Source organism: Dictyostelium purpureum, assembly GCF_000190715.1.
Source record: "Dictyostelium purpureum unplaced genomic scaffold DICPUscaffold_237, whole genome shotgun sequence".
NCBI lineage: Eukaryota > Evosea > Eumycetozoa > Dictyosteliales > Dictyosteliaceae > Dictyostelium > Dictyostelium purpureum.
This window is the reverse complement of record NW_003519573.1, coordinates 20,836-33,116: the sequence shown is the minus strand read 5'-3', so window position 1 is coordinate 33,116 and position 12,281 is coordinate 20,836. Positions and strand designations below refer to the sequence as shown.

Genomic DNA, 12,281 nt, shown 5'->3' with positions numbered 1-12,281 from the left:
TTTGGTTCTAAACTATTTTATTTTATTTTTTTTATTTTTTTAAAACAAATATAAAAAAATTTTAGCAAAATGCATTAACAAAATTTAATAAAAAAATTAAAAAAATAAATTAAAATTAAAAATAATAAATCAAAAAAAAAATTAAAATTTTTTTTTGTAAATTTCGAGCATTCATGTTTCCGATAATATTAGAGGAAACATATGGGTTTTGGTAAAATACCGAAAAAGAAAAAAATAAAGAAATATTAATCAAATAAATTTTTAATAAATAAATAAATAAATTTATTATAAAAGTTGTGTGGTGTCTGTGTTATTTTTCCATAAAATTTCACACACCAATTTTTTTTTTTTTTTTAATCAATTTATCAATCAGTTTATAACTGATTTTTAAAATATACATTCCTTTAAAAAAAAAAAGGAAATAGCAATAACAAGTGAAAAATATCATACAAAGACCTCAATCATAATAGGAATTTAACGAAAATAAAATTTACAAATTATATATATACATATAAAAAGATATATAAAAAAACACGAATTTTAATAATTTAAAATAATATGCGATACTGTGTGTGTGTTTCTTTTTTTTTTTTTTGAGGAAAAAAAAAGAATCAACATCAACAACAAGAATATTATAATTTAAATTATTATTTTATTTTCTTTTTTAAAATATATTAAAAAAAATAATAAATTATATATAATATTAAAAATGGACAATTATTATACTATCGAATAAATTAATAAATATAGAAAAATTAAACAAATCTATAATTAATGAAAGAGTTAAAAAAAAAAAAAAGATAATTAGTAAATTGATTCTTTTTAAAATTTGTATACAATTAATATTGTTTTAGAATTATATTACTTACAAATTCCTATTATAAGGTCTGCGTGAACGAGCGTGAGGAATATGATATGATGTGTATATGTGAAATGAGTTTAAAAAAAATAAAAACAAACAAATATTTTATAGATTTATAAATAAAAGAGAAAATATATGGTATGTGTGTGTGTATGTGTTATCACATGTTATTGCTATAATAGAGTTGTATAGTTATGATTTAAAAAAAAAAAAGAGGGAATGAAAAGGAATGAGTTTTGTTATCTTTCCTTTTGTTTTGTTTTTTTCTTTTTCAACCAAAAAAAATTAATTATTTAGCAGAGTGGCAAATAATCAGCAGAATAGGTTCTTCTACGAGCCCATCCACAAACCTCTGATTTTTGATGATTACAATATTCGCAAACTGTAACATTAGATCTCCAGACTGAAAAGCAATCGACCTAATAAATGATAAATAAAATAATGAGTTAGTCTCCACTTGAATCATTTTGTTTATTATTTTTAAAAAATACTTACGCAATACCATGCTTTTAATGATCTTTCGTGTGGTGGTTCAATCAAGATATCATGTGAATCTTTAACATGATGATGATAAACATCTTTTTGACAAATTGGGAAAGAACACTTCTTATTTGAAACTGTAGTTGACATTTTTATTTATATTTTTTTGTTGTTATTTTCTTTAATAAAGAAAAACCAAATTGTTTATTTTTTAAAAATTATAATAAGTTATTATTATGAACTCTAAAAATATTAATTAAAAAATAAAAAACCAATTAGTTTAAATGAATAATATATTAAGTATTTAAAAAACAAATAAATAAAGAAAAAAAAAAATGGGGATTGTGGCGATGAAAAAAAAAAATAAAAAAATAAAATAAAATTAATAGGGTGGAAAATAAATTAAGTGTACTTTTTTTTTTTTTTTTGACCGTTAAAATTTGTATATATAGGGAAAAAGATAGATAGGAAAAGTGAAAGATAAATAAAATTTTATTTGATAACTAGATTATTATTAATTTAAAATTTATAAAAAAAGATATAAATTAAAATTTTTGGTGGAGGTGGTATTTAAATATAAAAAAAAAAAATAAAAAAAAATGAGTGGAAATGAAAAAAATTTAAAAATAATAAATAAGTGTATTAAATACAATTTGTTGAGTTTAAAATTTAAATTTTTAATATATATATAGCACCTAAAGTTATATAATAATAATAAAACTAATAAAGACAATTGAATAAATGTAAATATTGTTCTTTGTTATTTTTTTTTATTTTTTATTTTTTTTTTTTAATTTTATATTTTTTAATTTATAAATTGGAGCAAAGATAATGAAACAAAACAAAAACAAAAACAAAAAAAAAATTAAAAATAAAAAAATAATAAATAGTGTTATTTAAATAAAATCTTTTAAAATTTTTTACTTTTAATTTTCTTTTTGCATATAAAATTTTAAGTGGAACACTGGTAAAAAAAAATTTTGAAAAAAAAAAAAAAAAATCTCAGCCCATCCCGCCTTTCCAAAATCCTGTGTGGAAATAGAGAGAGAAAAATGTGGGTGTAGGAAATTGTATTATTATGAGAACATGCCCTTTTGTTTTTTATATTTTTTTTTTTTTTTTGTTTTTGTTGAATATATCCAATAATTTTGTTTCTATTATTATTCCACACACTTAAAACACACACATAAACACAAATAAAAAAATATAAAAACACACACACATAACAATAATTTAAAAAAAAACATCCTATTGTTTAATGTGTGTGAATTATATTCGATAAGAAAGAGATATGAGGGGTATTAATGTGAGATAGAGAATAAATTATATACTTAGGGATAGGATTTAATGAGATTTTTTATATGTATAATTTGTCTTTGCAATTTTATTTTTAAATAGTGCGTCTATTTTTGTTATAAAAAATAAATTTCCCACAAATTCACGCTTGCACACATACACACATTGACATATAAAACAATAGTTTAAATTTTTAAGTATTCAAAAATACAATACTTATATGAAAAAAACATAAACAACCAACAACAACAACAATAACAACAACATTTTAAATCGCCATAACAAAAATAGATGATAGTGGTAGTAGTGGTGATTTAAATCAACCATTTATTTGTATGTTTTATAACTTACTTTTAATATGTTAAATAAAAATAGAGTCAAGTATTTTAATATAAATTAATAAAAAAAAAAAATAAAAAAAATAATTTGGGTAGCTCGAATTTATGGCTTCCACCAAGCGACTAAAATAATTAATTATTTTTTTATTTTTTTATTTTTTTATTTTTTTTATTATTTTTTTTTTTTATTTTTTATTTTTTTCAAATAATTTGATATTTGAATTTTGTTTATTATAATTATCTTTATTTTAATCTAATTATTTACTTTTATAATTATTTGTTATTTGATCAATTTACACAATATTTTTATTTTAAATATAAAAAAGAAAAATAAAAAAATTCGCACGCACACACAAAAACAAACACACCCAAATGCTATTTTTGAATTATTTGTTTTTTTTTATGGATCGGTTTTGTTGTCGTCAAATGAACTGAATTTTTTTTTTTTAAATACATTAAGTTAAAGATATATTAATAGACTTTATTATTGTTTTTAAAATTAAATTAAAATTATAATAATTATTATGATGGTTTGTTTAAACAAACTTGTTATAATAAAATGATTGAAATGATAATTAAATAAAATAAATATAATGAATAGTTGTAGATTGATAAGTAAGAGGCATTTGAAGAATCTGAGCTTGAGAAATTGGTTGATTCAGAGCTTAATGGTGGAAGGGTAATTGGTTCGGTAATATTTGTTTTGAGGACAGATTTGAAAATAGTACCGGTGGAGTTTTGAATAATACATTTATCCAAGTCATATTGCTTAATCATTTGACATTGATCGCAGTTTGAATCGATACAGGTATATGAGGTATATTTGGATGAGGTGCAATTAATCTTTAAACCTTTACCACAAAAGTCATTTTTGTATTGGGTGATTTCAGATGGTGATGAGGTTAAACAGGCACTGTTTGGAGTAACAAATGATTGACAAAAGCCATTGGAGTCTGGTGAGGTAGTATTGTCAGCTTTGGTGACTAATTGGGTTTCATTGGTAATTGAATAGATAACATGGTCTAAACCAAGATTGGTGCAAGTTCCGAGTGGGAATTCAGCAATACTAACGCATTGGGCACCACAACCAACTGATAAACAATAGTATTGTACGACTTTGCCTCCACCTGTTTGAACATTACCAGTATTGGTACCAGTGGTTAAGGATGATGAAATAACATTTGTAATGGCTTGAGTGATACCTTGGACGGTAGTTAGACCGAGAGTAAGTAGACCGCTATTAGTTTGGGATGCTGTGGTTTGAGCAGCATTTGATGTTGGAGTACCAATGGTCTGTGAGGTGGTAGTTTGAGCAGCATTTGATGTTGGGGTACCAATGGTTTGTGAAGTGGTGGTAGTTTGAGCAGCATTTGATGTTGGGATAGAGCCAGTAGTAAGAGTATTGGATGCAGTTGGAACCTCTAATGATACAGAGTCAGCATTTTGTTGTAAATTTTCAACATTTAAACCAGCGACAGCAGTAAGAATACCAGAGCCAGCACTAGTCATTCCAAGAGTAACTGCTTGAGTAACAATAGATGTAATATCAACAGTACTTAAAGTTCCAGCGGTGGTAACTGGATTAGTTGAAGCACCTGCAGTGGTTGCGCCGCCAACATCGCTAGGAACATACTTGTAAATATAGTTGCCATTACAACTATTTAATAAAACCAAGTGACTTGAATAGGATGGTTCGCCATTGCAGGTAGCTGATTTAAATGTATCAGTTCTTAAAAATTGACCACTACTGAGTTTATTTAAAAATAAAATAAATAAAGCTAAGATTTTATTGCTATTTTTCATTATTTTTTAATATTTTAAATATGTAAAAAAAAAGAATAATATTAAATATGAAATAAATAAATATACTATTAAATAATTGTTTGTTTGATGAAAAATATTAATAGTTTTAATTGTTTAAATACTTTTTTTTCCTCTGCATTATTTTAATTATTTTAATTAATTTAATTAATATTAATTAAAATTAATAATTTATTATTTAATAACGTAAATGTCAGTCATGATATACATAAATATAAAAAATTAAAAAAAAAAAATATGTTTGAGAAGTTTTTTTTTGTGTGGTAAAATGACGAATAAATAGCTTTTTGAAAAGGAATAATCATTTAGAAAAAAAAAATAAAAAAAAAAGTTAATTTTATTTATTTTTGTTTTAGGATTTGAATTAGTTCCATACATCTCTTTTATGTTTGTCTTGAGAGGCCCAAATATCCAATAGTGATGAAGCTTCTTGATCAGTTTTGATATTGAACGAATTGAATTTTTTTATTATTTCTACTAAGCTATCATTGATTGATTTTCCAATTTTATTCTTATTCCCACACACATAAATGATTGCTCCATTATTTACAATTAAATTATAAATTAATTCACCATTTTCTTCAATTAGTTTATTAATATAAACTTTTGAATTGTTTATGTTATTGTTATTATTATTATTATTATTATTATTTTGTTGAGAAAACGTAATAAATAATTTTGAAATAATTGAATCTTTTTCAAATTCTAATAGCTCATTATTGTATAAACTATCCCAATCCTTTCTTCTACAACCAAAAAATAACAGACAGTCCCCAATAGGTTCATTCGATTTGTGTATTATTTTCGAGTCTTGAATTTGATAGTAACGATGTTGAAGGAATGATCTAAATGGTGCTATGCCTGTACCTGTGGCTATTAAAATGATTGGTGTTGATAGATTGTTTGGTAAATTAAAACCTTTACTTGGCTCGATAGTAAATGGAAGATAAATTGATGGTTTATTTTGATCTGTTCTATCATTGTTGGAAACAAGGTGTTTAAATAGTTGAATTTGGTTGTGCATCCAATGAGTACATAGTCCAAATTTTTCTTTTACTATTTTATTATTGGCACTACCGCTATTATTTGTGTTAACTATTTTGACTAAATTAAATGTTATATGAATATTATGTGTCATTAAGCTACTATTGTTATTATTATTATTATTTATTGATAGTGGCGAGCTTGAAATTGAATATTTTCTTGTTTCGTGTGGAGGTATATTTATTAATATAACATCTAATGGCAAGTCACATGTTTTGAATTTGCATAATAAAGAGACCCAGTTCATTTGGTGTGCAACAATGGTTTGGCTGTAGAGTTGCTGGCCTTGGGGAGATGATAAATAAAGAAGTTTTTTTTTTTCTTCTTGATCAGTGCAGTAATCAGCCATCACCCTTAAAAAAAACTGTGGAGGTATAAAACATAAATTAACAGCCCATGTAAAAATATCAATGATTTTGCAATACTTTTTACTTGGTAAGTGATTAAATTTATTTAAACTACCATTGTTATTTCTATTATTTTTGTTATTATTACTATTACTATTATTATTATTTATTATAATTTTAATTTCTTTGTTTGGGTCTATTTTTAATCTCTTTATTAATTTATTTACCAATTCTATTTCTTGGGGACATAGTATTGATACATAATCGCCAGGTTTGTACTGTATAGGTTCTTCTGATCTAATATCTAAATGGTATATTTTATTTGGTGAGTTTTCTCCTGATAAAACTTGGTATGAATCGATTTTGCCAACTTTTAAACTACTGTTTTCAAATAAATTATTAAATAAATAGTCTTTATTATAATCTAATATATTGAATTGGTCTGAAATTTTTATTGAGGTCGATAGTAAACTATTCTTAATTGATTCAATTTCATTATTTTCTTTTTCTTCTGTTCGGTCCTCATCTTCTCTATATTTTATAATAAATGTTTGTTCTTGATCGCTTTCACTATTATTATTATTATTATTATTATTATTATTATTATTATTATTATTATTATTATTATTATTATTATTATTATTATTATTATTATTATTACTGCTGATATTGTCTGTATTATCATTCATATGATTCGCATTATTATTGTCATTATTACTATTGGTTTTTTGTTTTATTTTTTCTAATTTCTCTTGGTTTCTTTCTTTAATTTTTTTTACTAGCGAGTTATAATGATCTAGTTGAATTTCGTAGATATCGTAAACACATCTAATACAGCCACTACCACAACATTCATCTGGATCTGGTTCAGTTGGTGGTTCTGGGATATCTTCAAGTGCCAAGTTTTCTCCTTGCTCTTTCATATTATGACACCTATTTTTTGTTATTTATTTTTAATTTATTTATTGGTTTGTTTATCTTTATCGTTTTTTCCCAATTATCCATTTTTTTTTTTTTTTTTTTTTTTTTGGATTTTTAATTATTATTATTTTTTTTTTTTTATTAAAAAAATTTTTATTTTTTATTTTTTTTTTTTAATTTAAATTTTTTTATTTTAAAATATTACAAATTTACATATATATATTAATTAAATAATTAAATATTCCTTTTAAAAAGAAAACAGATAAAAAGATCTACAATTTTATTTTAGGTCATTTCACACTTTTATAATATTAAACCTTTTGACACACAGTCATGAAAATTAATTAGAAAAAAAAAAATAAAATAAAAAAAATAATAAAATAAAAAAAAAAGAAATAAAAAACACACAACACATTACTGTTTTAAAATTTTTTTTAAAGAATATTTTTTTTTTAAAATAGAATAATATTTTTTTTTTATTATTATTATTATTATTATATTAAATACTAATCATTTTATATTTAGCATTATTACTAAATATAATATATTAAATAAATAGCTTTGATAATAGTTTTAATAATAATAAAACAATAATAAAATAATAATATAATAAAACTATAATAAAATAATAATAGTTAATTATGGATACTGTGAATGAAATAACTCATAATCATGATCCAATAAATAATAATGTGGAAAATAGTGTTGGTGTGAGTTTATTAAGTTTATTTTTTGGAGGTGCAGGATTTGCAGGTATTGGTGGTAATGGTGGCAAAGGAAATCAGTATGAAATCATTAAATTTGGGTTAACTATATTTTTTGTTACATGGTTTGTTACATTAATTAGGTCATATTTAGTTGCCATTTTCGATTTAATAAAGAATAGATTTTATTTTACTGCCAAACTGTCCTACCCAGACTCTATGTTTGTATGTTTCTTAGAATGGTTAAGTTCTCAAAAGACACTATTTGGCACAAGGGGTGTTAGCGTTATGACCCATTATCAAAATGTGGAAGCTGATGATGGTGGAAAAATAGACATTAGATTATTACCAGTTGGAACCCAATGGTTCTTATATAAAGGCAAGTTAGTTTCAGTTGTACGTGAAACAGCAACAAGAAGATCTTTTGATGGTATCAAGGATGATCATCTCGAGGTTACAGTTTATGGTGGCGATAAGAAGATTATTACAGAACTATTGGAAACAGCTGTCGAATATTCTATCAATTTAAATAAAGACAAGGTAAGTTTTATTATATTTTATAACCAATAGTAGTTGATTTCGAAGTAGTTCTAATTTTTCTTTTATTAGACTAAAATTTATAGTTTAGACTCATCAGCAACTTTTTGGGAATGTATAGCATGCCAAAATAAAAGATTAATAGACTCAGTATTTTTAAATGAAAACATCAGCGATACAATTGTAAATGATTTATCCAACTTTACCCATGGCAAGCAATGGTATTTGGATACTGGTGTACCATACCGTCGTGGTTATTTATTGTATGGACCTCCAGGTAGCGGTAAAACATCTTTTATATTGGCAATTGCTGGGCACTTTAATAAATCAATTAGTATTATGAATATGAGCAAGGGTATTCATGATGGCAACATTCATTCAATCATTCAAAAGTGTAATAAAGATACCATTTTAGTATTGGAGGATATTGATGCAGTTTTTGTAAAAAGAAAGAGTCAAGGTGAAAATAACGTGTTAACATTTTCAGCTCTCTTGAACGCTATAGACGGTTTAGCTTCATCTGATGGTAGAATTTTAATGATGACTACAAATCATTTGGAACGTTTGTCCCCAGCCCTTATCAGACCAGGTCGTATAGATATGAAAGTTAAATTTGACTATGCTTCGCCACACCAAGTAGACTTAATGTTCAAGAGATTCTTTGACTCCAAATATCACCATATGCTCAACGAAATTAAATCAAAACTTTCAAATAACCCAATCAGTACAGCTCAACTTCAAGGTTGGTTTATTATCCATCGTGATAACCCAACCAATCTTTTACCAACTTGCGATGAATTTTTATCTCAATGTTTATCAGAAGTTTTATCAGACGATAAAGTTACCAAAGAAATGTTAAATAATGGCACCAATAAAAATAGTAGTAATAATAACAGCAGTAATATTAGTAGTGAAGATATCACTGATGAAGATGACGAGGAAGACGATGAGGAAGATGTTGAAGATGATAATAATAGAAAAGATCCAAATCAAGAAATACAGTCTAGAGATATGATTAAAAAACAACAAATCCAAAAGAAAAAAGAAAATAAGAACAGTATTTTATTGACATCACTATCACCATCCAATATTTCAGATTCAGAATCAAACAACAATAATGATGATAGTGAACCCTTCATCAATAATAATATTTTAAAAACAAGAAAGAGATTAGTTAAATAATTTTTAAGTTATTAAAAGATATAATTAAAAATAAATAAATTGTTTAACCATTATTTTTTTTTTAATTTTATTTTTATTTTTTTTAATTTTTTTTTTTTTTACCCACAATCAACCATAAAACCATTTTTTTATTTTTTTTTTTTAAATAATTTAATAATATATTAAATATTTTTTTAAAATTAAAACATAATTAATAATAATAGTTATATAACCAGATTAGTTTAGTAATTTTCATTGCAATCATTTTTTTTCATTTTTTTTTGTTAATTTTATTATATTTTATTTTTTATAAAATTTTTTTAAAATTTTTTTTTTAAAATTTTTTTTTATTTTTTTTCCCAACACACTTTTTTTTTTTTTTTCATTTTTCAAAATTTAATTTATTTTTAGTCTATTTATTTATTTTTATAAAGTTTAAATATTTAATATAAAAAATATTATATATTTATAATAATAGTTTTATAAAAACTAAATAATAAAATATTAAGATGTCACAAGAATCATCACCAAAGATTGAATCACAATCAAAAAAAACAGCCAAACCATTCCCAGAATGGATCAAACCATCAGGTAAAGAAACAGAATTAGTTGTCAACAACAGTTTAACTGGAGGCAAAACACCATTTGTTTTCAGCAATAAGGATGGTAAAACTATTACATGGTATGCATGTGGTCCAACTGTATATGATGCATCACATATGGGTCATGCTAGAACTTATATCAGTTTCGATATTTTACGTCGTGTCATGAGAGACTATCTCGGTTTCAATATCCGTTTCGTTATGAACATTACTGATATTGATGACAAAATTATTATTCGTTCAAAAGAACAAAATATTTCACACAGTGATTTATCAAAGAAATGGGAATCTTCTTTCTTTGAAGATATGAAAGCTTTAAATGTATGTATTGGTTAAAAATATTTTATTTTGAAAAAAGATTATTAATATTTCTTTTTCTTTTTTTAAAATAGGTATTACCACCAGATGCATTAACTAGAGTTACAGAATATGTACCACAAATTGTTGACTATGTTCAAAAGATTATCGATAATGGTTTTGCATATGAATCAGAAGGATCAGTTTATTTTGACACACAATCATTTATTAAATCACACGATTATGGTAAATTAGAACCAAATTCAGTTGGTAATGAAAATTTAGCAGCAGAAGGTGAAGGTGCTCTTTCAGTTGGTATTTCAGATAAACGTAGTCCATTCGATTTTGCTTTATGGAAGAAATCAAAAGAAGGTGAACCAGTTTGGTCAAGCCCATGGGGCGAAGGTCGTCCAGGATGGCACATTGAATGTTCAGCTATGGCCAGTGATATTTTAGGTGACAATATCGATATTCACAGCGGTGGTTCTGATTTGAAATTCCCACATCACGATAACGAATTAGCTCAATCTGAAGCATACTTTGGTAACAAACAATGGATCAACTACTTTATTCACAGCGGTCACTTATTAATTGATGGTCTTAAAATGTCAAAATCACTCAAAAACTTTATCACCATCAAAGAAGCACTCGAAAAATACACATCTCGTCAAATGAGAATGTTTTTCATTCTCCACAAATACGACAAAGCTATGAACTACTCTAGCGAATCAATGGGTTATGCTATTGAAATGGAAAAGACCTTTGTCGAGTTCTTCCACACCGTCAAACAACTCATCAGAGATTCACCACTCTCCAATCCACAATTCTGGGAAAATGCTGAAAAAGATCTCGAAAAATACCTTCAACATACCAAAGCTGAAGTTCACAGATTCCTCATGGACAACTTTAACACTAGTGATGCCCTCAAAGCTCTCAGTGAATTAGTAAGCAAAACTAATGTTTACTTAAGAGACTGCAACGCCCAAAAGAAAAACCCAAGAATCAATTTAGTTCAAACTGTTGCCGAATATGTCACTTATATCTTTAATGTATTTGGTTTAGTTGATAACAGTTCAAACTCTATTGGTTTTGGTAGTGGTGTCAAAGGTAATCTCGAAGAAGAAATGACACCAATCCTCGATGCCATCACTAAATTCCGTTCTGAAGTTCGTTCCTCTGCTATTGCCAAAGATACTGCCTCAATTCTTAAAACTTGTGATACCCTTCGTGACGAAATTCTTCCATTATTAGGTATTAAAATGGATGATAAAGGTGCCAACGGTGCAATTTGGAAATTTGAAGATAAAGAAACCCTCAAAAAAGAAATTGAGCAAAAAAAAGAAATTGAAAGAAAAAAACAAGCTGATAAAGAAGAAAAACTTAAAAAAGAAAAAGAAAAATTAGAAAAATCTAAAATCCCACCACAAGAACTTTTTATCCGTGAAACTGATAAATATTCCAAATTTGATGAAAAAGGTTTACCAACTCACGATAAAGAAGGAAATGAAATTACAAAGTCACAATTAAAAAAATTACAAAAAGAATATGACACTCAAGCCAAAGATCACAGCAAATATTTAGCTTCATTACAACAATAATAATAATAATAATAATAAAACAAATTGACCAAATATTATAAACCAAATAAATCATAACATTTTTTTTTAAATTAAACTACCCCTTTTTTAAAACATCAATACCACACCAAAAAAAAAAAAAAAAAAGATTTTTTTAAATTTTTTTTATATTTTTTTTTTTTTTTTTTTTTAAATTTTAATTTTTTAAAAATTTTTTTAATTTTTTTTTTTTTCATTAAATCAATTTTTTTATTTAATTTTATTCTTTTTATTTATTAAATTAATATAATAGTT

General features: G+C 24.6%; 5 protein-coding genes across 5 annotated transcripts; 2 read left to right on the top strand and 3 right to left on the bottom strand.

Moving 5' to 3' along the window:
• Positions 1 to 521: 521 nt before the first annotated feature.
• On the bottom strand, positions 522 to 2,180 carry DICPUDRAFT_56890 (uncharacterized protein). Its single transcript, XM_003290668.1, has 4 exons — positions 1,755 to 2,180; positions 1,358 to 1,585; positions 870 to 1,281; positions 522 to 765 (listed from the first exon to the last, which is right to left on the bottom strand). Exons 2-3 carry the CDS (start codon positions 1,490 to 1,492, stop codon positions 1,156 to 1,158), a joined length of 261 nt encoding a protein of 86 aa, XP_003290716.1. The 5' UTR covers positions 1,493 to 1,585; positions 1,755 to 2,180; the 3' UTR covers positions 522 to 765; positions 870 to 1,155.
• Positions 2,181 to 3,525: 1,345 nt separating this feature from the next.
• DICPUDRAFT_37818 (uncharacterized protein) lies at positions 3,526 to 4,779 on the bottom strand (the record flags this gene model as incomplete). Its single annotated transcript, XM_003290667.1, has 2 exons — positions 3,526 to 4,229; positions 4,263 to 4,779. The coding sequence occupies 2 exons, from the start codon at positions 4,777 to 4,779 to the stop codon at positions 3,526 to 3,528; spliced, it is 1,221 nt and encodes a 406-aa protein (XP_003290715.1).
• Positions 4,780 to 5,161: 382 nt separating this feature from the next.
• DICPUDRAFT_16710 (uncharacterized protein) lies at positions 5,162 to 6,979 on the bottom strand (the record flags this gene model as incomplete). The annotated part of the gene is made up of 1 exon (XM_003290666.2): positions 5,162 to 6,979. A coding segment is annotated over one exon (1,818 nt), but the record flags the coding sequence as incomplete, so codon positions are not given.
• Positions 6,980 to 7,879: 900 nt separating this feature from the next.
• DICPUDRAFT_49377 (uncharacterized protein) lies at positions 7,880 to 9,383 on the top strand (the record flags this gene model as incomplete). Its single annotated transcript, XM_003290677.1, has 2 exons — positions 7,880 to 8,353; positions 8,423 to 9,383. Coding segments are annotated over exons 1-2 (1,281 nt in total), but the record flags the coding sequence as incomplete, so codon positions are not given.
• Positions 9,384 to 10,020: 637 nt separating this feature from the next.
• On the top strand, positions 10,021 to 12,008 carry DICPUDRAFT_155256 (uncharacterized protein; the record flags this gene model as incomplete). Its single annotated transcript, XM_003290676.1, has 2 exons — positions 10,021 to 10,434; positions 10,506 to 12,008. 2 exons carry the CDS (start codon positions 10,021 to 10,023, stop codon positions 12,006 to 12,008), a joined length of 1,917 nt encoding a protein of 638 aa, XP_003290724.1.
• Positions 12,009 to 12,281: the final 273 nt, after the last annotated feature.